Below are 27,818 nucleotides of genomic sequence, written 5' to 3'. Positions count from 1 at the left end.
GTTAGCATGTGGGCTCTGTGTGAAACGGTTAGCATGTGGGCTCTGTGTGAAACGGTTAGCATGTGGGCTCTGTGTGAAACGGTTAGCATGTGGGCTCTGTGTGGAACGGTTAGCATGTGGGCTCTGTGTGAAACGCTTAGCATGTGGGCTCTGTGTGAAACGCTTAGCATGTGGGCTCTGTGTGAAACGCTTAGCATGTGGGCTCTGTGTGAAACGCTTAGCATGTGGGCTCTGTGTGGAACGCTTAGCATGTGGGCTCATTTCACCCCGGCCCTTTTCGTGAAACATTTGACCTCTTCGTTTTTTTGTTAACTCACTGTACTCTTTGAAGAAGGATCAATAAGGGAGCCTGCGTATAATAATCCACAGATAATAATCAATAAATAATGATCAATTAGTTAGCCTGCTAACGCAAAGGCCTGCTGACTAAAGAAAAGCAAAACTAAGATGTGTTTTTAGGTCATTCGGACCATTCTTTTTGTTGCTTTCTGTTATACTTCTAATGTCACCTGGTTATGGACGTGTGTTGTTCAGAAATGCCGGTCACTTCGAGTCTGCGGGAGTCCGACTGTGGAGTGATGAATTCGAAGCACTACTACGAGAGTGAGAGCTGTGACAAAAAGCTGCCCTACATCTGTAAGAAAAATGTCAGCAGCGCCCAACCGGCCCCAACAGGTGAGAGCTGACCGGTTCACCACACGAGTGGAGAATCTCTTGCAATTGGATATGTTGTGTTTTACACTTTCTGTTTTCCTTTCTCTTTCGTATCTTCAGAGCCTTTAGTGTATAAGTCCACCAAATGTGAAAAGGGCTGGACCCCTTGGAACATGTTCTGCTACAAGCTGGTGAAGGAAGAAGCAAAGGCGTTTGCTCAGGCTGAGAAGCACTGTGAGGATATTGGAGGGGGGCTGGCCAGCCTTCACGGACTGGACAGCATTGAGATGATCAGTATCCGGTTCCATTCAGGTACACTACACAGATGATGGTGAATGGCAGGGGTATTAAAATCTGGCCCTTGAAGCCAGTTCCACTCCATGTTTCCATTGCTATCCACTAAACAGGGATTTAGCCTTCTGTTCTACCTCATCATTAATTACACCCACCTGGTGTCCCAGGTCTGAATAAGTCCTTGATTAGGGGGTTGCAATGAAAAAATGTAGGCTTTGAGGGCCAGATTTGAATACCGCTGATGTACGGCATTGCCCCGAGGTGTGACTCTATTCCTTAGTAATATAAAGCAGCCATGTTTTTAAGCAGTAATAGTGGTCGTTGCTTCATCAGAAGCATCTTTCTAGTGTTATGGTGGTAGTTAACCTTGGGTCAGTTGTGCTCTGTTTGCCATTGAACAGGGAGGTATGCATGGCTGAAATGCTTGGTGGCATCCTGTGAGGGGTTGTCAAGATAAATCGATCGGTGCCTGAGCGTGCTACTGTGCTGAGTGGTGTTTGTGGGGGGTCTCCTTCCAGGTGTCATGCAGGATGTGTGGATCGGCCTAATGGGGACAGGAAACCCAGCCATCTTGAAATGGTCTGATAAGACTCCCGTCTCCTTCACATACTGGGATAGGAACCAGCCTATACAACCTTCAAACAGCTCTGGTTGTGTCTTCTACTCTGGACAGGTGTGTGTGTGTGTGTGTGTGTATTAGCTTGATGCCTGCAGCATCATGTTTGGCTATTTTTAGATGTGTAATCATGTGCCAAGACACAATTCATGGAAGATCTGGTGAAACAACATGCACCAACTTGGGGCCGAACAAACTGCTTATTTGATGAAATAATGTTACTGTCACTGTGGCCCACATTTATTGAAAGATTCTTCTTGTAGCTGGTCAGTTTAGTGTATTATGTGCCGACTAAAGCATAGCCTATGTAAAGGACAAACGTCTGTTTAATTAATATATTAATATAATTTGTACTCATTCAAGCAGCATACTTCTTAAATATAAAATTGCCGGACTGCGATGTCAGCTAACTGTGGAAAAGAATGGTGCTGTGCACAATAGCTGGGCGACTCTGACATATCTTTTATAACAATGTGCTAAGAAATACACATCAGGTCAGGTCAGAAGTCAACGTTTAAAGGCATCGCTGTAGAACGTCAACATCAGTAGGGTTTTACAAAAATGATTGTTGAAGGATTGCAGATTCCCTGCTGTTGATTCTTTGAATCCTACGACTGGGATTTCTGCTAAACCAGAGAGTTCCCCTATGTTGTCCATCCTTGACTGTAACTCAGAGGCTTTATCTCTGTGTCTCTTGTTCTCATCTAGTCTCATGGCTGGAATATTGGAAACTGTGACAGTGAGCTGCCTTTCATGTGTAAGAAGAAAGGAGAGGTGACCGAGTCTTTTACGACAGGATGCCCCACTGAGGGGGTAAGCATTGTTCAACCCCAATGTCCTCTTCCCAGGACGAGTTGTACCTTAGTGTTCACTGAATTCCTTTGATTTCATCTGTTTATTTATTGTTGTTTAGCATTCTGAGGAATAATTACATCCAGCTATACAGTTAAAACAGAATGGATTTAATTTATTGATATATTAATTGTTTATTTATTTCTTTATGTATTACTTATTTCTGCCCATATGGAAAATAAATATATTTTTGCAATGCAAAATGTATGTAGAATGTATGCTGAATATATGTCAAATACATTTAACTTAATTCTAAATACATTTCAGGTATCAAAATGTATTTCACCTTTTATTCTGAAATGTTTTAAAAAATGTATAAATACATTTAACTTTATTCAAAATACATTTCAGCTATTACTCCGAAATGTATTTGAAAATGTATAAATACAATTCAGTTTGTCCAAATGTATTTCACTGTCAACAATGCTCTCATTACAATTGTAATGTATTATAGAAAATGCATTACAAAATGTATTTTGAAGCCCATATTAAAATGCATTTTTCAAGTCCTGTGAAAGTACAAAGATGAAATGTAATTACCTACGTATTGATTATATCACATTTCGGTGTTGAAACACATTTTATAGATGTGTACATTACCAAAATAAATTTAATCTTAGTCAAAAATATAGTCTAACATACTAAACTTGGTAAACTTGGTAATATCAAAACTTGCCTTTCCTAACAATTTAACCCTGTTTGGAGTAGTGGTTCCCTGCCTGTGGAACCACTAAGTTTAAAACACCACCTTGCCAATTGTCCGATATATTTAGACATGCATTTCAAAAATGCATTAAATACCTTTTTTACAAATATATATTTAAGCGGCCAATTTCAAACATTTTGACATATATTTACCAAATGTATTCAAAAATATATTTAAAATACATTTATTTTCCGTATGGGTGAAGACAAGCTACAAACCACACCTACCTGTAGAGTGACATGCATATTCTGATTTTGTTTTGTTAAAATGTCTTCAACTTCCTGAAGAACTGGAAGCAACATGGGAACTCATGCTACAAAGTGGACTCTAAAGAAGTGTTGTTCAAGGACAGGTGTGATGTAATCATAAACAACAGGTACAGTTGATGTATTCTTTCTCTTTCGCTATTACTGTCTTTTTCCATAAAGTGTTCAGTAAAGCTGAATTTCTTGTTTCTTGTACTAGTGTTAGGATATGGGTCAAACGTAGTGCACTAAATAGGGGGTAGTCTGCCATTTTGGAAGCATACTCAGTCTTTCTTCAATGTGCTCTCTACAGGTTTGAACAGGCCTTTATCAATAGACTCCTTGGAGAAGAGATGAACCTTAATGTCCAGCATTTCTGGATTGGCCTCCAGGACATCAAAGGCACAGCAGAGTACCGATGGGTCAGCCAAAATGGCACAGGACAGGATGTCGCATACACCAACTGGGGCTGGTTTGAACCAGGTCAGTCTGCACTGGAAAGAATTAGGCGTTTGGGTGAGGGTAGAATAAAATGGCAAAAATCCATAGTTAATGCCAGGAGTAAGCTGTGTTTTTTTTTTAAGATTAAATTGGGACCACTTTATTGTCCATTCAGTGTTGAGATAAGAAACATAAAATGGGGGGAAAAAATACATTTTGGGATCACAACGTCTCAAAGATCATTAAATAAGAAATACAAAGTCCCGAAGTGCTCTAGTGCCAGTTGGGTTTTGTGTTTGAGTTTTATATACCTTAGTCTTTTAACAGCATTATCAATTTCACTTATGTGGGTATCAAAATGACTTAATAACGTGTGGGTGTGTTTGTGTGTGTGTGTGTTTCAGAACATGCAGGTGGTTGTGCAGTGATTTCCACTGCCAAGCCTCTGGGTAAATGGGCCATAAAGAACTGTACCCTGTTTAAAGCCGGTACTATCTGTAAGATGAACATTGGTACCCCACTGTCTCCAGACCCGGAGCCAGACCCCACCCTGCCCTGTCCTGACGGCTGGACCTCTAGGCCTGGCATCTCCTACTGCTATAAGGTGTGTGTGTGTGTGTGTGTGTGTGTGTGTGTGTGTGATCTTGGTTTTACTATACACATTAGGACAACTGATCCCCTCCAAAATAGGGATAACCTGGCAATTCCTGTAAAGTTTTGTATTTTTTTTTGGCCCGTCTCTACAGGGCAAAAAGGCCCTGGTGTTAGGGTTAGATTTCGAATGCTGGCATTTGGGGTTAGATGTGTGTTTCGGCTTGGGCATTAGGGAATTAATAAAGGATAGGCTGTGAATTTATAGGCTGAGACTAGACAAATCTAACTAGACCTAACGCTACTTACTGTGGTGTTATAACAATCTTACTATTGCATGTTAGTGAAAATGCATATAGTTATAACGATACCATAATGTATTGGTCATTTTAATGTGTTGGTCAATACCATAATGTATTGTTCATGTTGGTATTGTTGACGTAGTGTGTTATTAATGTGGCTAAAGTTGGCGGTTGTAATGTTGCTGAAGTGGCTTGATAATGGTAATGTTGCTAATGGTAATGTTGCTGGAGTGTGTTGTAGAAAATGCTGGTAATGATAATGTTGCTGTTTGTGTTGGTACTTGGTTGTGTGGCCATAATGTGTTGGTAATAGTAACCGTGTCTTGGTCCATGCTCTGCCAGGTGTTCCATGGGGAGAGAGTGAGCCGTAAGCGTTCCTGGGAAGAGGCCGAGAAGTTCTGTGAAGCCCTGGGGGCCCATCTGCCCAGCTTCAGCCACCCAAAGGAGATGAGTGCTCTGCACTACGTTATGAGGGACTCCATCAGGTCAGCTCAAACAAACCCACACAACAAACCAACAAGCCCACATGCTGTCAGAGAAAATGCTGTTAATCCGGCTAGGTGTGCTTAGCACATTCCAACAACTGCAACTGAAAGCTGGCCCCTGTTTGCTTAACAACTGAAAGATAAATATGTTGCCGTGCATTTCTTGCTCTGTGAGGTGATCTCAAATGGAAGGGTGTAGTAAAATCTAAAATCACCAACATATCCACTCTAACCCATCAGAGTATCAGCCAGTAATCAGTGTTGTTGTACCCGCTTGTGTTCTGTTTCTGGTCCAACCTGGGAGTTTCTGGGATAAGTTAGACAGTCTGACAGTTTCTGAGAAAAATCAGGACGCAGAGTAGAAAGTAAAGTCTGTGTCTGTGTGTGTGTGCATGGCTTTTATCCAGAGCAAGGTGTTTTCCTAAGCCAGGCAGTGTGAATCTGAAGTGGTAAAATGGCCACATCTGTTTCGATAATAGAACAACAAAACCGCATTACTGTAGATGACACATTTTATTCATTTATATTTTTCTGGGACATCACTGTATCTGCATTAGAACAGCAGAGCATGTGCTCTGTTTTATATTTAAGACACTGAATGAAAATAAAAACCCTCATTGACAAGTTTCACAGTTTCAAATAACAGCTTTCATAACTGCTTTAAGTACACTGACATGTCTGTCGTAGGATGTTATTACTGCTTTGTATTTCTCATATTATTGGCTGACTGATTTATACCAAACACAAACATATCTCTTACAGTTGAATGACCGCTTTATTCTTAAAACACAAACATATCTCTTATAGTTGAATGACTGCTTTATACTAAACAACAAACATATCTCATAGGATGTAATGACTGCTCTATTCTTAAAACACACATGTATCTCTCATATAATTGAATGACTGCTTTATACTAAACATACAAGTGTATCTGTCCTGGGATATAATTGGCTGCTTTATAATGAACACACACAGACATATCTGTCACAGGATGTGGCTGGAGCTTACACACAGCTGAAGGCACGTGGATACATCTTCGTGACGCTACAACATTTGCATGGCAGCCACGTTGGGGCTCCGTTAACGCTAGATGGGTGAACAGAAAAATCATCGCCTCCGTGCTACATTGAGCTACGATCGGTCAATAGTCAGAGGGTGGTTCATGTCAGGAAAAAGAAAGCCTGTTCCCGCCAGGCCCTGAAGGGACAAAGTTCAATCACCTGCAACTGTTTAATCACTGAGCTGGTGTGAAGAGGCACCATGTGACACTTGGTGACAATTTGTTTGGTGACAACTCTTGTCTGTTGACATCCTGTTTGTCTCAGTGATGACAGGTTTTTCTGGGTAGGGCTGAACAGAAGGAACCCATCTGCTACTTCTTGGGAATGGAGTGACAACAGACCTGTGAGTAAAGGAATAAACGTTTGCATATAACTGGGCGTATTCGGGAAATGTGAGGTGTCCTCAACGAGCTGGTAACTTAAATAGAGCTATTCTGTCCAATAGAAATGTGTCACATAAAACAGGTACGATAACGTATCAGTGATATTACCTCCTCTTGAACTGGACCCTGGTGTTAGGTTGGATGTTTCGTGTCACAATATCATGATGATTCTGTCGTTTTTTCCAAAGGTTTCATCTGCCATCTTCCCCAAAGAATTTAACCAGGAGGACGAGTACAACCGCCACTGTGCAGCCTTTAAGGTAGGCCTCCACAGACAGTGAGAAACAGCACGACGGCAAGCAGGGGATCATGGGAGATGCCACTTCTGAAGTCCACCCACGTCTTGTGGTCATGCCAGCTCCTTCCCACATCACGTGCTTGTTTTTAGAGCAGTCCCTCCCTTGGGCCCCCATGTTGATTCAGCCACATCTATGGGACAGTCGGTTGTTACAATCTGTTTGCCATTAAAGCAGAGTTTATAAACACCAGTCCCCCAAGGAAGGAAATCGAAACCGTTGTAAAGTAATACATCTCAAGTTATATTTCACATGGCAGTGTGCAAACTTGCATTACTCGCGTCCAATCTCCGAAATACGGAGCATTTTGCTTAGGGTGTGGACTTTTTTTTTTTTTTTTAACGAGAATGTCTGGAACCAAATGTCTCCTTTCTCCCTCTCTCAGACGGTGAGAGGAAAGTTTCGAAGTTTTTTTGTCTTCTTGCTTCAAGACATGGCTCCTCCGTTCTACGCCAAGCCCTTCCACTGTGACGCCAGGTTGGAGTGGGCCTGCCAGATCCCCCGCGGTAACAATCAGTTACACACACACACACACACACACACACACACACACACACACACACACACACACACACACACACACGGGTCTTGTGGATGTGTATTTGTGGAATATTAAACATGTCTAACATGTCTGTAGATTTGCATCTCAAATGTCATGGTGGCACATCGAGGTCCGTGGTCATACACTGCAGGCTGTGGATGTGTGTCTGATATACAAGTCTGTAATTATGTTTCTAAACATTCTACATTTAAGTCGGTCCTTGACAGCTCATATTCTAGTGTGTACATTTAGCTATGTCCTTCCAAGCTATGTTTATTATACAAGCTTGTACGATGAAGTATGAACTAATTTCATTAAGTTGCATTTGGTTAACCTATTTGGGAAAATTCAGAGAACATATTTTTTGTTCGGCGATAGATAGACTCAGTGTCTGCCTAGTTAAAATTCACGGCAGCTACAAACTGTTTTGGTTCTGTTGATAACAATTGTTTTGTGATTTATAACAAATGTCGGCTATGAAGAATGATCACTTAAGTTCACCACACGTTGCTAATGAAACCTTTCCAGGACAGGAAACTCACTGTCTTCCTGAAATATGTTTTAATGTGATTGATGGATGGAATAATCGGTGGTTGCAATGCCGAGATAACTGATTGGTCAGGAGCTGAAGTTTGCCCTTGTCTGCTTTATAGGGACATCATTAAGAAAAAAGCATTATAATATCAAAAGGTTCCATAGTATATTAACAGTAATTGTGGGGTGATTCTGTTTGTGTGCATAATCTATAAGTAGAATCAGCTCATTTAGCCATTACATTTTAAGTTTGAAAGCAAGTTGGGTTTGATGAGAGTACATGATATGTACCTGATATAGTAACATATACATTTTTGAGGTTCTGTTTTGACCCGACTTCTAGGCAATGGTCGAAAACCCCGGAATTCATCTTTAAAACCAAACCGTTCAAACCTCGAGTGCCTCACCATGCAGTAATCCTGAAAACAGTCTTAGTCTCAAAGCAGAGTATTTATTTGTTGCCTATTTGTTTGTTGTCGTGAAATGATTGTCGTAAATCTAAAAATAAAATATGCTTGCAATTCAAGTTGAGTTCATACAAAAGTTTAGCTTATTACACACCTCATCTTTACAGTCAGTATAATCTTTAGAGATGATGTGTCTATAACACCAATGTTCAATGTAGCATTTGTCAAACAGAAAATGCACGGCCCTGCCTGTTCTTACCCGAACTCAAAACAAAATGTAGGTGTCGAAGTTTGGTGAAATTTGTAATGACTTACATATTAGACTGAAAAATTATATTTAAAACAACTGTGTATTTTTCTGCAGGCAAAACCCCCAAGAACCCGGAGTGGTACAAGCCTGGTAAGACACGTTGCCATGCTCTTGGCCCCCCCCCCCCAAATCTACGACAAACATACAGGAGTTTGTTGTGGCTCCTAAAATAGGATGGAAAGGCGACGGTGTTGAAGGATGACGGTAGTGATCTCTTACAGGCGGGCACCACAATACGTCTGTGTTCGTGGACGGCCACGAGTTCTGGTTCGTGACAGAGCCGAAGCTACCGCACGATGAGGCCGACATGTACTGCAGTGGCAATGGCAGCAGACTGGCAACGCCTGGCAGCTTCCCTGCCGTTAGACGGATCTTTGAGAGTCTACCAATGGTATTGTGTGACTGACTTAGTGTCCTCTGTCTGACTAGCGGAATAAAATACTCTGAAGTGTGACTGTAATGGTAGAGACCAGGTGGATTTCAGTAGTCACTGAATCATCCTGATAAAACAACAGTGTGTGTGTGTGTGTGTGTGTGTGTTGGATGTGTGCAGCAGGAGGTGGATTTGTTTTGTCGTGTGTGTTTCACGTGATCTGTATTGTGATCTGATTGGACAGACAGCAGGGAAGAAACAGAGCTGGTGGGTGGATATGTGGGAGCAGGAAGACATCTTACCGATGAGGTGAGTGACTCTGTCAGACACAAAACGGATCACAACACAACAGGTCACAACCGTCATCAGACACACAACAGATCACAACACAACAGGTCACAACCGTCATCAGACACACAACGGATCACAACACAACAGGTCACAACCGCCATCAGACACACAACGGATCACAACACAACAGGTCACAACCGCCATCAGACACACAACGGATCACAACACAACAGGTCACAACCGCCATCAGACACACAACGGATCACAACCGCCATCAGACACAACAGATCACAACCAACAGACACAGAACAGATCGCAACCAACACAAAAATATATATTTCCCAATGTAAAAGCAGTGTCACTTTACAATGATATACATCCTGTGTGTTTGTTTGAAATACACTTGAATGATTTTCTACTCCTGCCCTTTTTAGGTTCCACTGGAAGCGAATTTACCATTCTAGATTCTTGGGCAGGTGTTCGTCCATCAGCTCCGAGAGCATCTTCTTAAGTACGTGAAAAACAACACACAGACTAGATCAAATCAACATTTCTTTCAGATCATTAACACAGGATTGATACGTTAGTGCTTTTTGACCTATTTTTACACACACACACACACACACACATCTGCTCCTCCAGACTACGACCACAGCTGTGACCAGCGGCTGCCCTTTGTGTGCGAGAGACACAACACCACGACTGTAGAGCCCCTACCTGTGGAGCCTCACCCCGAGGGTCTGCCATGTGAGGAAGACTTCATACCCTTCAGGGACAAGGTCTGTTTACATTTTTTGTTCAACATTCAACATTCACCTCAACGATGCAGGTGTCGTCAGCACAGATCCACCGCATGCACCAAACCGCATGCACTGCAACCCCTCTGCAAGGCCGCGTTGTGAAGCCAGACACAACGCTCCACTGGAAATGTGTTTACTTCTATTGTACAAAAATGCATTGGCACTGTGGGTGTGTCCGGTCTCCTTTGAATTGTGATTTTTACTAATCAAGTTAACAAGACGAAGATACCGTAGATAGTTTAGCAATTTTAACATGTATTTTAAGGACCTGTGCGGGAAAAGGTTTTACTGTTATTGTGAATAGAAATGCATTTGAACTGATAGCCCCCCCCCAAAAAAGGAAATTTGTTTAGTTTTGACGAAGCCAGGCTAGTCTCAACAGTCTGACAGACACCCCAGAGATTTAAGCAGAGTCAGTGGAATCAAACAACTTTGAATTGCCAGCAGCTGCGGTAGCGTACTGAATTGCTTTGTTCTTGAAAACCAAAAAAACCAGACGAGATAGTTGAAATTGAACGTGCCTGAGGCATTAGCCACCCAGGACCCGTTCTGCATGTCAACAGGAAGCTGTTGTGCAGTTGTCACAGTTGGTCCCTCCTCGGGAGGAGTGAGGGGAGGGGATTGGCTCACAGATTGTCGTAACGGGCGAGTTGTTTTCGAAGGTTGTTTTCCCCCCAGAGCCCTGGATGTTATCCCATGTAGGCCTGTTGGTGGGGCATGTCTTGTGATGTCTGAATTGGTGTTAAGTGTCGTCTTTGTCTTTTCCAGTGCTACACCTTGGTTAAGCCTCTTTATCTGAGTTTTAAACAAGCCAATGAGCAGTGCCAGTCATTGAAGGGATCTCTACTCACTATCGCAGACCAAGTTGAGCAGGGTGAGTAAATCTTCAACTGCCTTGGTGATGCAGTGGTTTTTATTAATTCTACCGTCTCGGGGTCTTTTGTGTCTCCCTCCTGATGGAAAACGTGACGCCAGAGTTTACATTGAATATTGAAGCCATTTAAGCAGACAGTCTAAAATGACTTACATTGAGGTAACACATTGACAACTGTCAAACCCCAAGATGTCTTTTCATGCATCTTGTTCCTCTATAGGAGTTGCTAAATGTAAAATGTCTGCTTTGACACAAGATGTGTGGGGTCCCATCTTGACCTTTAACCGGCTGTTGTGACACCTGTCTGTATGTTGTGCACAGACTTTGTGACGTCCCTGTTGCCGGGGCAACCTGAAAAGACCTGGATCGGCATGAAGCTCAAAATGCGGGAACCAAAGTGGGTGGACGACTCTCCAGTCTCATACATCAACTATAACCCCCTTCTTCACGGAATGCTCCGACCCATGCAAATCAATGTACGCTCAACCTGACCCGCTCATTTCTCTGTGCAACTACGCAGCCTCAGAGAGCTAATGGATAATTCTCTAATGGACTTGAAATGCATATACGCTGACAGGGAAATATTTACTAAATAGAAAAATACAGCGTACTACATACACCTTAAAGTAAGGGACTTGACATAATTCCAGTATAGAGTAAGAAATCAGACCAACAGCCGTTATTTACAATTAAGTCATTAGACTGCTCAACTCTTCAAAGGCCTTCACGCACACAGATTTCATGGCTGCTTCTGCTACAAGGGCTCTTTACTATTCATCAGTGTACAAACTCACAAAACATCTCCACCCCTCCAGCGAATACATGTGTAAATACTGCAAATAATGTACTCACCACTAGCCTGTTGTCATCTTCCTTTACATACCTACATATGAGTATCGTGTCCTTATTTAGTTTTTATTCACTTTTCAAACTCCAGAATTTCTATTTTTGTTGCACTGACGTGAGGGAACATGTAAGCGTATTGCTTAATGCTACCAGCGATTCCTTCTGTATTGTGTTCGTAGAGCACTTTTTTTTTTTTTTTCTCATTTAAGCTCCGACCTCTGACCTGATGCCCGTTTACATGTTGTTGCTGTCTGCCTACAGCCTCATGACCCAGAGAGCATGGAACTGTGTTTCCTCATGTTCAACAACCCCAGCTCGGCTATGATGGGCACCTGGGACTACACCTCCTGCTCCGACCAGCAGTACCTGTCCGTCTGCCAACACTACGCAGGTACACCGCAGTCACAAAGCTTCTGACGGGAAGACAACTGATAAAAGACTTAGATAACCGTCTGCCTTGCGCATTGATTCGTTTTTTTTCCACTCCAACCTGGTTGTTATTACTGTTTAGAGGAGGTGATTGGAGCGTCGTGCATGAGGTGTGAACTCCAGTCTAATCCATGTCCATCCCTATCCTCCCCTAAGACAAGCCGGAGCCGCCCAGGTTTCCATCGGAGGCGTTCGTTACCAACAACCACACCTTTAAGCTGGTTCAGAAGAACATGACGTGGTTCGAGGCTCTGGAGGAGTGCAGGAACCAGAGTATGGACCTGGCCAGCGTAGCCGACACCCTGCAGCAGTCAGTCCTCACCGTGAAAGTCAGCCGCGCCCGCAGCCCCATGTGGATCGGCCTGTTCAGCGAAGACGTAAGTGACCACAGACCGTGTGCGTGCCTGCCTGCGGCTCTTCGCCATCGCTCTTACAGTCGGCAGAGCTAAAGGAAACCGGCGGGACGTAATACGCGGGTGGTGTTAAGAGAAACGACCCTTTCAGGGCCTGGTGGAATCGCGTAGAATAGATAACCCCAGTCCAACTTCTTCAGGTCTATGAGCGATGGACTACAGAGCCCGGTATGTATGTCAGTGCTGTAAATATTCGGGGCTTTAGCGAAAAGACGCAGATTTGACAGAGGAACAAATCTGACTCGGGGATGAAGGATTTCCCCACACCATTTATGAACACCACACGTGTCCCCCGGCCGTCGGTTGGACCGATCCGGTCAAAGGTCATATTGGTCAAAGGTCATATCGGTCAAAGGTCATAAAATCCATCTTCGTTGTTGTTTTTCGTGTGCCTGACAGGAGGGCGTCCACTATCGCTGGACGGATCACAGCCACACGGTGTTCAGCCGCTGGTCTGCAGAGCCCACCGCCGGGCGCTGTGTCTACCTGGATACGGACGGCTTCTGGAAGGCCACGGAGTGCGAGGAGGAGCTGGCGGGGGCCATTTGCCACGTTCCACACGGTAGGACGGCAGTAAGGCTAACTCTGTGTGAGCTGGACCCTCAATGAAATGGCTGTGGCTGCGAGTTTATTGCGCGGCCACTACGCAGACCCCCCAAAAGGTCACGCCCCTTTCGGGTCTGCAAGTTGTGTTGAGCATTTTCCTCTGAAACAGCCTTTGTGTTTTAATATTTTTTGTAAATTAAAAGTGTTCAATGTTTCCAGAAGAAACGATCACTACCCCCGAGGACATCGCTGTAAAATGTCCTCATAAAAATAGCGGGCCAAACTGGATCCCCTTCAAGAACAACTGCTACACGTTCCAGCTGGCATCGTCCAGATGGGACCAGTTTGACAAAGGACAGATACACCAGACATGCAAGAAGCTGGGTAAGGGAACACTTTTTCCTAGCCACTGAAATCCAACACTACTGTTGTTTGCTCCTTGGGGTTTAAGGCCGGGTGTCTCTGTAAAGCACTTTGTGACAACTGCTGTGGTAAAAAGGGCTTTATGAATGTGATTGATTGATTGACTTTCTAGCACAAACGTTGCAGGAATCATTTGCACTATAATCACATCATAACCTGATCATATGGGCTTCATCAGCTGTAGCTGGACAGTGTTAATTGATAAAATGCTCACTAGTTCATGAGCCTCATTAAGTTTTCCCGGCTTGTTTTCTATTCAGCTGCCGATGCAGACATCCTGACCATCAGGAATGTGGAGGAGAATGAGTTTGTTAGGCAGCAGCTTCTTCCCTTTAAAGACCTGGTGCAGTTTATCTGGCTGGGGATGTTCATGGATGACAGTGGTGAGTGGGTTGGGTTCCCTGTGGTTCCTTTGGCCAACGCTGCATGGAGATGTCGTGTGTCCTTATGTTTCAGACATGCTGTTTTGACCGTACCATAGAATCACATATTTAACACAGAGTTCTAGATCATTCTTTAGATTAAAAATTTATCATTTTACTTCATATAAAGTGGTTCTTACTGTCTTTTCTAGATAACCAGATGAAGTGGCATGACGGCACGAACGTCCAGTACACTAACTGGACTAATGGAAGACCAAACCTGTCACCAGGCGATACATTCCTGGCTGGACTGACCACTCAGGGACTCTGGGAGATAATCACAGACAGAAAATACTTTAGTATCTTCAAGCAGAGAAGTATTGTGGCCTGCAAACTGGACAAAGGTTAATAAAAACTTTTTGTTCAGCTGTTGAAAAGGAATACTACTACCTTTTTTTTCCAGCTATACTACTTAGTTTATTGATCTATTCACATTTTATCTCTGCTCCAAAAGATTCTAAGGACCAATACAAGCAGCCGGCCAGTGATTTTGAGCACTATGGCAATCTGAGCTACCATGTGATAACCAGGAAGGTAACCTGGTTCCAGGCCTTGGAGGAGTGTGGGCGCAGCAACGGACACCTGGCCAGCGTGCACGACGCCAAGCACCAATCACACATGGAGCTCATTGCCAAGAGAGACGGCTTCCCGCTGTGGATCGGACTGTCAAGTCAAGACGTAAGGGACCTGCCATATATGAAAGTACAATAACATAAATACAAATACTCAAATGAAAACATCAAAACAAATGAAAACGTCATAATAAGAAAAAATACAATAAGAAAACATACAAAGATTAAAAATGGGATAAAAATGTCCCAAGTTGGTATTATGATCTTTGTCATCGAACAACATTTCATATTTACGTGTACAATCTCATTGCAGGCTAGTGGCTCTCAGTCCTATGAGTGGTCAGACGGGACAAAGTTTGACTACATTCAGCCAATGTTTTCTGGCACTGAGGGCACATCCAACTCCGATGCCAGTGGCGGCTGCGTATACGTCACCACCCACGGTGCCTGGAAGAAGAAAGACTGCGGCGCCCTGGTGGACGGCGCCATCTGTTACAACACCACCGTGACCACCAACACCCAAAGTAAATCGCGCGCCGATCTCCACAGGTTTCCGATCCGACCGGAGGTCTTTTTCGGGAACCCCCGGTGGAACACGCTTCGCTTTGACACGTGATTGTTTGTCCCAATTAGGGTCGTTCCCCGGTGCCCAAAAGGCCGCCAAGCACTGCCCCCCGAGCAGTGGCTCTTCCAGGTGGGTTGAGTACCAGGACCACTGCTACGCCTTCGACATGACCTTCTACAACTACTCCGTGTACGGCATGGACGCCGCCAGGCGCATCTGCGAGAAGCTGGGTGAGTCGCTCGTGCGCCAATTCCCCCGGTTGACACGCTGCCGCGTTCTCACCGAATCGGCTGAACGGTGCCGCTGATGTTCTCCATCCTTTCTCCATCCTTTCTCCGTCCTTTCTCCGTCCGAATGACAGACGCCCAGCTGCTGACCATAAAGACCAAAGAGGAGAACGACTTTGTGTCGGGCTACATGGAAGAAAACCCCCTCATCACCAGCCGCGTGTGGCTCGGCATAGACCTTGACACTCACGGTACTCTGTCCTGACCTGTACACTCTGTTTGGATTTTTTGCCATTTTGGGGTTACTGGCTATGGAATAGTATTGGGAGTATTGGAATCTGTGTTTTGGTGATATGACTCATGTGGGCGTATTAGCATTTGTCAGAGTCTAGTCTTGACTCAAGCATCTGCTTTGCCTGTGGTGTCTGCTTTCAGTGCTTGTCAATATGAGGACCAATGGACGTATAAAGAAAGCCAAAATCTGAAACGGAAACAGCCAAAACCTTTGGCGAACCGAAACAGTTTGGAACATTCTATTAAAAAGAATACTCACTATCTTAAAACACCACATGCAAACCATTAGTTTGTTTCCCAAACAGGATGGTTAGGTTACATTTTGCTAGAAGTACCTAAGAGAGCCAGGACTCCAGATTGAAATCCAATTGAACACGCCTTTAATGTGCTTTAGGTTAAAAAAAATTACCTAAAGAACAAAAAATTACTGCAGTACAGATCTTGCAGAGCATCACCAAGAGGAGACACCCTAGAGATTGTCAGTGGGTAACAGACTCATGGGAGTTATTTCATGCTAAGGAAATTGGACCAAATACTAAATATTTGCTTAATTTCATCGTTATATTATTTGTCCTAAAATGTTTCGAGTGATGAAATCTGAATATGTAAAAGATATGTACACAAATTCCCTGAAATGAAAGCTAAGAATATATACTTTAAGGTCATAATCACTGTTTCAAATCCAAACTAAGTATAAAGCGAAAAGGACGGAAAAAACATCTTATGGTCAATACCTTCAGTCCACCGTACATGACAGCAAGAGCCTTAAGAAAATCGTAGGAAAATTAAAAATGCCATAAATACAATTTACAAATGAATTGAGTGTACTGGAACTCATCAGATACGAAGACCTTAACCTTTCCCTGTGTTCTTTAGGTCAGCCGGTGGGTTGGGTGGACGGCTCCTCTCTGGCCTTCTCCAACTGGGCGGCCAAGGACTCCGCCAGAGGGGTACGGACAGCAGGCCAACAGAAGTCGTGTGCGGTCATGGTGTCCGCGGACGGAGGCGTGTGGAGCAGGGTCAGCTGTGAGGACAGCCGCAGCCGCATCGTATGCAAAGCTCCCGCACGTGAGTACTTCCCGTCGGCCGCTGAGAACAGCCTCTGTTTTAGAGACGGCCCCAATGTCATAGTCGGGTTGGTTTTTCCGAGATAGATTTGTGACCGTCTGTGTCCGTCACCAGGGTCAGGAAATGCCCCAGTGGCTCTGGTCTTCTTCCTGGTGGTCCTCACCTTCCTCCTGGGGGCCGTCGGCTTTGTCGTCTACAAAAAGAGCAGGAACCGATATTCCACCACTGTTCGCTACAAAAGAACCATCGATGACGCTGACAGCACTAGTATTATAGAAGCAGAGTGAGCCTGGTCTTGTATTCGCTACACGTCTTAAAGGAGGACCTATCCAATTAGGCCTTGTTATTCTGCAAACAATAACCACAGAATGAAACAGCCTTTTTCAATTTTAAGAAGAAATAACTTATTTGTACAAAATCCCAAGCGGGTTCTCTAGACTTTTTTCTTTTTTTGTAAATACTAGCCAAAAGGGTTATGGGAATACCTACAAACTATTGCTATATTATTTTTTTTTTTTAACTTAATGGAGAACTGTTTTAATTAACTGATGGTAAAATGAGCTGCCAAAATGTATCTGTTGCTGAAGAGTTGATTTGAGTTTTACTAGACAAAAAAGGCACTGGATGTGTGATGCTTGTGGTCAGGGTATTTCTATCTTATTGTAAGCACTGATTTTCCTCTTTTCACTTTCTGTGATTTATGTATTTTGATTTTAAATCAAGGTTTACATTTTTTTTAAAGGTATAATACAGGTATGTACTCTAGCTAGCTAATGCAACACAGACTTCTTGGATACTGCAACTACATGCTATTCACACCAAATGTAAATGCCTGAAGCCTTAGATGATTCATGTCACTGACTCTTATATGCACTCTAACTACTGAGAACCTTTTGCACTTTAAATTGGAATGTTTTATTTTGAATAATGCCTTGGAAGTGGTTTCTGAAATGGAGCGCAATAGTTATCTTGTTTGGGAGTTGTCGTTTTTTATTATTTTTCTTTTTGGGGGGGGGGGGGCAGTGCATGTTTTCAAACCGCACTCAAATTGTACCCACATGCGTTGTAAATATTTAACTGTTGAGTATTTTTTTACTTTTGGTAAGGAAAATCTAAACCAAAGATGCTTTTTGAATCTTGTGATAATTAGTAATCAGAACCTTCAGAATCTGCCTTGCAACAATGCTTGTTAACTGCAACCAAAATGTCATACACCATATCCATATTTCTATTGGTCCCTCATGAACCAACCACTCTAGTCAGATATGGAGGTCTTCCAATAAAAAAAAGTATTTACTCTTTAGGCATTGTTTCTCTATTTTTTTTATTAGGAAATGTACTCATTTAGACGGGTTACTGTGACCTACAACTTGAATGTGAATTGTTTTGAAAAGAGGCTAAGCAGATGGAAACATTTGTGATTCATAGAGCTCAGCGCACAAGTTTGGTTTCAGGCCAGGATTAAATCCAGGCAATCTACTGTACAGGTTTGCTATACAGCACACAGATTTGATTCCCGGCCTCAATCTTTTCCTGAGCGAAGTTCTGCCTTACAGACAACTAATGTCATTGGTTGCAGGAAGTGGGCTGAGATTAGTGACCAGTGGGCAGGGCCTACAAGCGAATGAACTAAATCCCTTATGGGTAGAATGGGAAAGCCTTCCCTGAAGGACTGTTGTCAGCCTGAGTTGATGTACTCATTGACCAACCTTGTCTCAGGCGAATATGTAAAATAGTAAATGCAAATCTAACAGGCAAATTTGTATGACTCACGCTCCATTAGCAACTGGTCTGTACCTTAACATAACGTAAAGATTCCATTGAGACCCCCCTGCTATTATAGGGGACAGCACTGAGCCAGCATGCAATATGCCATACTAGAGAAGTAAAGACTGTATATCGGACACCACCTGAATCAGATTACCTTGGCTTTCAAATACCAACACTTGATTGATTTGTCATTAAGATGTTTCACTCGACAGCATTGGCGATAGGTTCCCTAACGTCTGTTGCGAAAAATCTTGCCAAGTTGTCAGGTGTTCACTTGCACACGCAGTTAACATTTTATTCATGTTTTTGATCTGTAACAACTTCACACACTAGAACTTGCCCTCAATGTCTACAATCAATACACATTCTGGGTGAAGAACTCCACTCCTATGCTATTGAGGACCAACATTTGGAAAACCTTCTGTTTTACCAGGCAAGTTCATTAAGAATCCTATTTATATTTATAGCAACAACTTGTGGGAAGGTATCAGGGACCTTTTGGACCAGACCCACTACTCATTTGCCCAAACCACTAGACTACCTTGTAAATAGTTTTATGGTGGCAATGTCAGATTCCAAAAACATTGCAAATTGATAAATTAAATCATTTTAAAGTAGGCCTAAAGCTAAACAAGTGGCCTTCAGATAATGTCTCTGACCCACTCACAAACATGATTAGGGACTACAAAAGTTAAAAAAAAAAAAAACTTAGAAAGTTAAAAGACTCAGATTCCAGTTGCAAATTACTGTACCAACCACATTCGTTTACTTCCATAGAGATGATCACAGCACAAACTATTAAATGTATAGGCTTCAGCTTAGACCCCAGCTACCATTAGTCTAACATTTCAGGTCTTCACAATTCAACCAAAAGCAGAAGTACTGACATTTTACAGTTGACTTGTTTATCGTAACCAGCAGTGCGGTTAAATAGAACAGTCATCAATGGTAGAAATGAAAGTAGTCAACATGTGTAGTTCTATACAAGACAGTCCAACAGAGCACTTTGATGTCAGTGGTGTCGGCAAACATGACAAGCATAAAGGGTTAATGAGAACGCATAGAATTAGAATAGAAAATATTTTACGGGGGTTAGGTACAACAAATGTACCCACAGTAAAAACCAAACACATCCTAATCAAATGTCTAACTGAAGAAATAAACATTTCACAGTCCATAAGATGTTAGAAATCCATCTATGTGCTTTTATACCCTTGAGTGAGTTGTTGAACTAGTTTGCAATGACACTTAAATCCCATTTACCACTTTGTTGGTGTCCTTGTCTTGGTTTGTTTAATGAACAAACACTGCTGTACATTCAAAACTTTATTGCAACAATTATTGTAAAAACAAGGACAAGCTAAAGGGCATTTTCATACCACAGACAGTGACAGACATTGAAAAACAGAAAAACGGTCTTTGTCAATTATTAACATGTCACTCTAAATTTGCATTATTTCACCAAGGGAATAATTGGCCAAGTTCTTTTTTTTAGTTCTTAGTTTCCTAAAAGAAAAATATTTTGTGCTCCTGAACACAGGTAAGACAAAGCTGACAAGCCAGTGTTGTGTTCATGAATCCTTCACTTTCTGTAACAACATCTTACCACAAGATCTGCCTTTTAAGGTCAGTAAATATTTAAAGCACTCGTGGTATAACAGTTCAGAAAGATTTTTCTTTTTGAAAGAGCATTAGAAAGTGCACTCATCTGGAAACCAAAATGCAGGGTAAATAAAAGTCTGTTTGCATATCTATGACATCATTACTTCTACCTTCCATCTACTTGGCATTGACTAACATTTTCCCAGAAGCCACTGCGCTGTGTAATTACATGCCTGAAACGGAGGGGCAACAGAACGGGTAGCTATGGGAGGGTAACACTTTACCCCAACCGCCTCACCCTGCTTTTCTTCTCCCTTGATCAATTATACTCTTCTTCTAGGTCCTCGTCGAGGTCACAGAAGTCAATGGATGGCCTTGTGTCCACAGCTTCCTCCTCAGACTCCCCATAAGAGCCTGCAGCAGAGGAATCAAATATTAATGAACCTGGAGCCCGTTTAACTGGTAGCACAGCAAAATTAAAAAGGTTCATTTGGACAGGGGAAAAGCCAACAGTGTTTACTACAGCCTTAATGGTTGTAAAACAATGTTTAGACAGTTTAATATTCAGTGATGGATATTGCCATGCAGATCATATACAATGATCTAGTAACCTCCACTGAGAGGACCTTTAGCCTGGCTAACGGACTTATTTCGACATAGGAGTGTTGCTATGCCGACAGATCAGTACAGCGCCCGGCAATACTATGTGGCAATGCAATTATGCTTTTGCTCTTATGTGACAATGATGTCCTAGACAACATCCTGGGACACTTACCTGTGACTTTAATCAAAGTGGAGGGGTTAGGCCTGTCTGCCCAATTTGACTAGGAGCCTAAACAAGCTATTAAAACAGGTATGTACACGGCATTGGAAATTCAGAAACGTACTTTCAAGATTGTCCATGTGTTCGTGAAGGGTTCTCGCCAAGTTGAAAAACTGAGCGAAAGAGGGAGTAGAATGTTTAAAACACGTCACCCTACCACATTGTCACAAGAGTAAGTGAAATAAGACAAGAGCCTGAACAATCAAAAACGGCTTCAACGCCCAGCGTGTTTGTGCGAAGACGCGTCCTTACCCCAGCATCATTGGCCGCTCCCAACACGTCGGAGAACCTCTGCTCACAAAGGTGAAGCAGCACCACCAGATAAAGGCCACAGCTGATGAACTCGTACTCCGACTGTGAGCGAGATAAAGGGAATCGTCACCGAGAACCTCTGTACTGTACTGGTTCTAGATACAGGCTCTAGATACAGGCTCTTAAGCAGAACCCGAAGGAGGATTCGCAGTCTTCGGTTCCGGTTGTATTCAGTCGACGGCACAGCAGCAGCGTGACTGGCTGCCCAGCGTTTCTCATCGCCGGTTTACCAGACAAACCGTCTGGGAGACCGTGCTTAACTGAACAACTCCTTACCCTCTCATGTGTCCTGTACAGCTCGTTGATGTCAAAGTTCTCAATGTTCAGGTGCAGCTTCTCTTTGCACAGCTCGCACGTGGTGATGGCTTCCAAGTTAGTGCCTGGAGGTGGGAGAGAGGGATCCGGATGGAAGTCAGTCGGGGAAGGTCAACGCCCGGGTACGGAAGCAAAAACTGGAGAAATATCGTGACCACTGAAGGGAAAGGCCGGAGAAAGGGGAGGAAAGAGTACACTCACCAGAGCTGATTTTGGAGCGCAGCCACTTCTTGATGCAATCGCAGTGAACGTACTGCAGACTGCCTGTGCACCGACAAGGCGCAATCAGGGGGTTGGAGGGAGACTGCTCCCCCATTTGGCAAATACGACACAGGTCTCCCTCCTCCTCATCAGAGTCCTCCAAAAGCAGGCTAGACAGGGAGAAGGGTTCGGAATTCATCATTAAAAAGAGATTACACACATTCAGAAGCATTCGCATAATGAGTTCTGGACACAATAAAGCCAAGGTCCAGTAGGGGGTGGGAGGAGCATGCAGATTTAGCGCCCCCCCCCCCCCCCCAATACAAAGACAACATCCTGACCTTTCCTGGATCTTCCGGAGCTTCTCCGGGTCTCTGGATGGAGCCGGCTTCTCCTTGGCCTGGCCCTCTGCCGCTCTGGACATGTCCATGGCAATCATCAGGTTGTCATGGACACTGGCCAAGCGCTGACTCCTCACCGCCATGACCCTCAACTCCTCCTGGAGGCCGGCACTGGCCCCGATCACCCCCGGCGATGCAGCGGCTACCGCCCCTGCGGTTTCCTCCTCATCTTCCTCATCCTCGTCCGCCTCGGCCTCAGGAGCGTCTCCGGTGGCGACGGGGAACTGGGTGCCGTGGAAACCGGCCAGCTGGGCGCTCTCATCCCGTCCTTCTCTCCTGTGGCGGGAGAACAGCGGGGTGCAGCGGCTCCGGATGGAAGAGGAGAGCCAGGAGGAACCTGTACTAGTACTGCCCCCGGTGCTGCTGACGCTCCCTCCTCTCCAGGCATCCAGGCCGGGCTGGGCCTCCGGGGTACGCTGGTTCTGGCCCTCCTGGACCGGAGACAGGCCTTGTCTGCGACGCCTCAGGAAGGCAAACGCCTGGGCCGCGTCAGAGCCTCTGGGAACGGGCGGCACGCTCGACGGCCGGGCGCTCTCCTCGCCGTCAGCCAGGGGGGCGCGGCCAGGGGCTTCACCGGCGGCGGGCGCTTCCTCGGCGGAGTCGAAGGAGCGGGAGGCGGAGCCAGAGCCAGAACCGCTGGAGTCCTGGCTGGAGCGGCGGGAGAAGAGGCGGGAGAGGAGGCGGCGGGTGGAGCGACGTCCGTCTGGCACCTCAACACCCTCGGGGGTCGGCCCGGGGAGCGGAGCTGGGGGGCCGGACACCAGGGGCTCCCGTTTAGCTGGGGGGCTTGCATACCAAGAGGAGGGCCGAGGCGCGGAGGAAGCTACGGGCGGCTCCGGGGTCTTCTGGGGGGCGCGGAGGGAGGAGGGGGTGGAGGTGGACAGGGAGCGGCCGGTGGCACGTGAGGTGGCTGCGGTAGAGTCGCGGGCCAAGGAGGAGGGCTGGTGGGTGGAGGAGAGATGGCGGCTGACGGAGCAGCTCTCTCTAATGGAGGAAGAGTAGAGAGTCTCTTTGGGTCGGGCACCCTGAGCGTAGGTGGAGGTCACACGGTCTGGTCGGTCTGAAACAAACACAGACCTGCGTTAGCAGTGTGTGTGTGTGTGTGTGTGTCTCAACATTTCACAGCGTGTACAGACAACATACAAAGGGCTGAGGTGATTCCTGAACTCCTGTGGCTGCTGGTGTTAGAAAAGCTGGACAGACCCCTCTCCTCGCTCCTCTTCTCCTGCTCCCGCCGAGACCACAGGGGCTCTGAGGAGGAAGAGGACGACGAAGATGAAGACGACGACCTGGACAGAGGCCGGTATGATTTCCACGAAGGCGAATCTTAAACACAAGGTGTCAATTTGTTATTCACCTGCATGTTAGGAAAGATAGGTTACAAAGCAGAGTTAATGGTTGGCTAAAGCACAAACTATGAATCATTTGGTACAAACTAAGGAGTCATATCATAGAATAGCATAATTCCTCAAAGCAATGTTTTTTTTAGCAGGATCTGCAACTAAACTTAAGAAAAAGCTAAGGCACTAACAGAGCAAATTTAAGGAAATGTTCACTCAATACGTCCCCATATTTTGCATGCCTTAAAGGGGCTTAAGGAGGACAAAACGTCAGCAAGTCTCAAATCCACAGGACTGAACTCAGTCAGAAGATAGAAGCAGGGCACTGATACCAGAGTCTCTGAGAACACTACTGGAGTATGAGGACCCGGTCACAGACGAGGGGCTTCTAGTATACGTTGCCCGGTTGGTGTAGGACAGTTTGACCCGTTTGGAGTCTCCATCATCCGTTGTACTGTTGAGTCCCGAGTACGTCCCCAGTCTTCTCTCCGAATCAGTCTGAAGAAACGCAGTAGAACGACATCAAAAACAGGCTCCAAGGGCCCTTTACACTAGACTGCTGGCAGAAATACTACCGTCAGAACCTGAAATACTCAGCTAAACAAGTAAAATGATCAGACCAAGTAAATGACAGTTTTATAGTTCTCATGCTAGAAACTGCTGAACAGCCTGTGGGAACATGGCTGTTTCCTTAAACTCCAGAAGAGAATTGACAAGCGGGGTCCTGTTCACTGGAAGGACTACCTTGAACACCCCACCAAAAAAATTAAATAAAGCTAAATTCAGGTTTTTATTTGGCAGAATAAACAAGTCGTGCCCTAATGAAGAACGTAAGTCTCATCGGGAGTTCACCAGTTTGCAGCGGCTGCTCAGAGAGGATTCGGCCCAGGACCGGTCATAGGAGACAGAGCTGGTGGTTAGAGGGGATTTCCAGCTGGCGTGACGGCTGTCAGCACTACTGTAGTCCCTGGTGGAGCCGAGGTACCGAGAGCCCTGAGACGGACAGGAAACACAGACAGTACCGGTCAATGCACACAGCAAACTAGTGTAATGGAGGGTGCACAGGAGCAACATTAGATATAGCTATCTATAACGCCATATTCATAAATTTACTGCATGATTGATATTTACGGGGGGAGGGGGGGGGGGTTATAAACAAGAAGCTTGTATAATTGTACTTAAACCTGTTTGCAAAACAGGGCTTGTTTGTTCTGCATTTGAGCCAGGCTCTGGACTCTTCTGGAAGTTTAGTCCAACTGGCCAAAAGGCAGACACCAGCAGTCCACTAGTAACTTTATCCTGGAACAGAGTCTGTGACAGGCTGAAAAACATGCTGGCATCTAGGCAGACCTATAAAAAGCCCCAGTGGCTGAGTAACACAGATAGCATTGCTGTGTCTGGAAAGAGCTAGCACATTAGACTGGGAGAGAACGGTGTCAAGAGAGCAACCAACTGTCCCTCAGAAGTCAGATGGCAGCAAGGAAAGTCTGGTGCTTCAGAGGAGGGGGAAAATGAGGGCAGATACAAAACATTGGTTTTTGTGAAGCTTCCCCCCCCCACTTCGAACACACAAATCACAATTAAAATCCAGGCATAGACGACCGATTTTAGGAATCTGAAGTGACAAAGAGTCAGCACTAGATGTCTAGCCAGGCATCCTCGCTCACGCCGCCCCCCACTTACACCGCGATCGGACTAAGTACCTGGTTGTTGAGGTCAGGTTTGAGGGAGGTGGCCCTTGTGAATCGGTCACTGTTTAGGAAACTGGATCTTCCATAGAGCGTGTTGGACTCCAGGGAACCCAGGGAGGACGAGGAAGACGAGTAGGCAGAAGGGGAAGAATACGACGACGAGGTTCTGCTCACCGTGAAGGGCAGCCGACGAGGCTTCGAATCCATCACTGATTGGCTGTAAAAAGACATGTTATGATAGTTGTCGCCACCCCCCCCCCCCCCACCCTTCTAGTCCCATACACTAGACAGATGCAGGACCACAGTACAAAGTTCAAAGTCCCAACATAAACTCTGTTATTGCTGAAGCCCTTAGTACCCGTGCCAGGTGAAGGCTAAACAGAACTCGACAAGATAAGATGGAACCAGTGTCGATTCCCAAACTACAAACACACTGAAGCCATGGAATCTCAATCAGATAAGGGCCCACCAGTCAGGACAGGAGGTGGTCTCGGCAGTGACACTGAGGCAACAGACACGCTGCGGGCCTGAGTTCGGGACAATCAAACTGAACAGCAGTGGAAGCAGTTAGCGGGCTCCTGGCCATTGTCAGCTGCACCGGCATCCTAAAAGGCAAACTAGGGAAAAGTGTGCCGCTGGTGAATAGTGTCTAGTTAGTCTGGGCAGCGACATTTCCTGAGGAATGTGCGGGCCACAACAGACCTACTGTAGTTAGGTTACTACAGGATAATTTATTAAAAGGCACATTCCTCTGGTCGTTATGGCTCACAGCACCTGTATAGAGACAGGTTAACCAGAGAGAGAAGAAACCCGTTTGTCTGCTTACTCTGTCAGGCCCCACCCCATGATCAACAGTTCAGGGAAGGCTCCTAAAAGTGAGACACTTACAGCATAGGGGGTATATTGTACGGTGCTACACTGATTAAATAAGAATATTTTTATAGTTGCGCTCCTAATGTATCGCTCACCAGAAAAATAGCCCAATGTAAAAGACCAGAAACACACGGGGCTTCCCTGAAACACTAACTGCTTAAGCTTCATTTTGAGGTTTAACTGCTTTTTAAAGGCATCCCACACACAGGCTGTGGGGGGTAATGGAAGAGGGCCACTAATCTTGCTACACTGCTCACAAAACCAGGAAGTACAAGTGCCAAAGCTTATTCCCCAGAACCACAATTGAGCTTGCATGCTCCAAACCTCCCACAAGGTGGTTAGAGTGGCATCAGACAAAGCAATGCTGTCCAAAATCTAACTAGGACACCACAGTCCCCCTCTGATATTAAACAAACGGGGAGGGGGGGCAGGGCGGCAAAAAGTGATTGAGTTCAAACGGATTGACCCCATGTTTGTTTATAAGAGCGGACATAACTCAGGTTGAAAAGATCTGAATACAAAACTCCAGCATGGGAGACATGTACAAAAGCCATGAATTCAGTCAAGTGCTGCAAAACTGGAAAAGTCAATTATATTTAATGTAGGTTAGCTAGCCATTAGTTTTTTTGTTTTACCAAGGGGCATTTTGCTTTGAGAAAATAGTTTGACTCCTCTTCCTGATTCAGACCTGGCACGTTTACTTATCACGGATTAGAGAAATACTGTACCTATTGACGCAACAGTTGAGTAATACAGTGAAACATCGTATGAATAACCAGTTAGCCCTCGGATGTTACATGGTTAGTGTTTCCATCAGCTAACTATAAAAGGATTCAGAAATGTCAGTCAGTTTCCAAGAAAGAGTAGCCATTTCTGTTGCTGGCCAGATCTCGAAACAGCTTGTCAGTTACAGTAGCTAGAAGCAGACATGTCAGCAAGAAACACGGTCTCAAAGCTACACTTGTTTAACTAACTAACGAGCTAGGGAAGCTAGCCTCACAAAGTAGTTTTTGGCATGACTTAGAAGTTCAAAATGGATGAAGAGGACAAGTATTGCTAGCTACTACGCTACATAACTTACTGCATCTTACTAGCGAGTCCATCATGACCACAAAAAAATAGGGGAAGTTCACTTGCTAGCTATCTTATCGACCGACAGTAGCTAGCATTAGTCTGTACTCGCAACTTCTGGAAGGAACGACTCCACAGAGGACATGTCCGTCAAATCTACAATAATTTGTCAATGCATGAGTCTTTGAGACAACACAAATACGGCGGTGAAGTAGCTACATTTGCTGATTTAGTAGCTGGCTACCTAGTGCCAGAAAGGTACGGTTAGGTAAGAGGCCTATTTTTATTTTGTTGTTGTTGATGATCCCTCCGACTCGGACAAAAACTGGCTAACATATTAGCTAATGTTATACATTTTCTACCGAAGGGATCCCTTAATTCCTTGCCCTTTTGAAATGTAAAACAATTTCACTAGCAATATCAAGGAAAGTTTTATCGCTAACGTCATGCAAAAGCAGCGCACACTCTCTCACCTTCGCTTCCAAGCTTGCTTGCATTCATTAACGACTGGAGTCTGTGTTGATATAGCTAGAGAAGGTCATGTGATTTACAATG

At 44.7% G+C, this 27,818-nt stretch overlaps 2 protein-coding genes across 7 annotated transcripts in view; one reads left to right on the top strand and one right to left on the bottom strand.

The window, feature by feature from the left end:
- ly75 (lymphocyte antigen 75) overlaps positions 1-18,167 on the top strand; it is a 23,921-nt gene extending 5,754 nt beyond the window's left edge. The window contains exons 6-35 of one of the 2 annotated variants that reach the window (XM_010886520.4): positions 535-675; positions 775-966; positions 1,467-1,621; positions 2,273-2,377; positions 3,410-3,498; positions 3,681-3,850; positions 4,213-4,412; positions 5,044-5,186; positions 6,515-6,593; positions 6,822-6,893; positions 7,315-7,435; positions 8,776-8,811; positions 8,943-9,112; positions 9,339-9,403; positions 9,820-9,896; positions 10,028-10,164; positions 10,954-11,059; positions 11,381-11,535; positions 12,167-12,296; positions 12,491-12,711; positions 13,147-13,309; positions 13,516-13,677; positions 13,977-14,099; positions 14,291-14,482; positions 14,593-14,816; positions 15,024-15,234; positions 15,344-15,505; positions 15,637-15,753; positions 16,673-16,864; positions 16,979-18,167. In XM_010886520.4, the coding sequence (XP_010884822.2) occupies positions 535-675; positions 775-966; positions 1,467-1,621; positions 2,273-2,377; positions 3,410-3,498; positions 3,681-3,850; positions 4,213-4,412; positions 5,044-5,186; positions 6,515-6,593; positions 6,822-6,893; positions 7,315-7,435; positions 8,776-8,811; positions 8,943-9,112; positions 9,339-9,403; positions 9,820-9,896; positions 10,028-10,164; positions 10,954-11,059; positions 11,381-11,535; positions 12,167-12,296; positions 12,491-12,711; positions 13,147-13,309; positions 13,516-13,677; positions 13,977-14,099; positions 14,291-14,482; positions 14,593-14,816; positions 15,024-15,234; positions 15,344-15,505; positions 15,637-15,753; positions 16,673-16,864; positions 16,979-17,151 (4,283 nt within the window). In that variant the 3' untranslated portion in view covers positions 17,152-18,167. Of the gene's footprint in view, positions 1-534; positions 676-774; positions 967-1,466; positions 1,622-2,272; positions 2,378-3,409; positions 3,499-3,680; positions 3,851-4,212; positions 4,413-5,043; positions 5,187-6,514; positions 6,594-6,821; positions 6,894-7,314; positions 7,436-8,775; positions 8,812-8,942; positions 9,113-9,338; positions 9,404-9,819; positions 9,897-10,027; positions 10,165-10,953; positions 11,060-11,380; positions 11,536-12,166; positions 12,297-12,490; positions 12,712-13,146; positions 13,310-13,512; positions 13,678-13,976; positions 14,100-14,290; positions 14,483-14,592; positions 14,817-15,023; positions 15,235-15,343; positions 15,506-15,636; positions 15,754-16,672; positions 16,865-16,978 lie in introns of both variants that reach the window. The other variant, XM_010886519.4, reaches the window with a different exon arrangement.
- Positions 16,154-27,818, bottom strand: march7 (membrane-associated ring finger (C3HC4) 7). 5 transcript variants are annotated; one of them, XM_010886522.4, is made up of 12 exons: positions 27,737-27,818; positions 25,332-25,536; positions 24,481-24,621; positions 23,961-24,126; positions 23,432-23,614; positions 22,229-23,348; positions 21,888-22,057; positions 21,648-21,751; positions 21,312-21,413; positions 21,124-21,172; positions 20,535-20,650; positions 16,154-17,057 (listed from the first exon to the last, which is right to left on the bottom strand). In XM_010886522.4, the coding sequence occupies exons 2-11, from the start codon at positions 25,524-25,526 to the stop codon at positions 20,556-20,558; spliced, it is 2,325 nt and encodes a 774-aa protein (XP_010884824.2). In that variant the 5' UTR covers positions 25,527-25,536; positions 27,737-27,818; the 3' UTR covers positions 16,154-17,057; positions 20,535-20,555. The 5 variants fall into 5 exon arrangements, with proteins under 5 accessions (XP_010884824.2, XP_010884823.2, XP_010884825.2 ...); XM_010886521.3 differs by lacking the exon at positions 16,154-17,057 and having other exon boundaries at positions 19,946-20,650; XM_010886523.3 differs by lacking the exon at positions 16,154-17,057 and having other exon boundaries at positions 19,946-20,650; positions 23,432-23,539.

The sequence above is a fragment of the Esox lucius genome, chromosome 22, assembly GCF_011004845.1.
Source record: "Esox lucius isolate fEsoLuc1 chromosome 22, fEsoLuc1.pri, whole genome shotgun sequence".
Lineage (NCBI taxonomy): Eukaryota > Metazoa > Chordata > Actinopteri > Esociformes > Esocidae > Esox > Esox lucius.
This window is presented reverse-complemented; position numbering and strand designations above follow the sequence as displayed.

What these genes read in the sequence shown, in the direction of transcription:
- march7 (XM_010886522.4), bottom strand. Translation starts at nt 25,526, where the DNA reads ATGGATTCGAAGCCTCGTCGGCTGCCCTTCACGGTGAGCAGAACCTCG. An exon ending in AACCTGACCTCAACAACCAG is followed by an intron (nt 24,622 to 25,331) that starts GTACTTAGTCCG and finishes TGTCCGTCTCAG; the next exon opens with GGCTCTCGGTACCTCGGCTC. An exon ending in TGAGCAGCCGCTGCAAACTG is followed by an intron (nt 24,127 to 24,480) that starts GTGAACTCCCGA and finishes GCGTTTCTTCAG; the next exon opens with ACTGATTCGGAGAGAAGACT.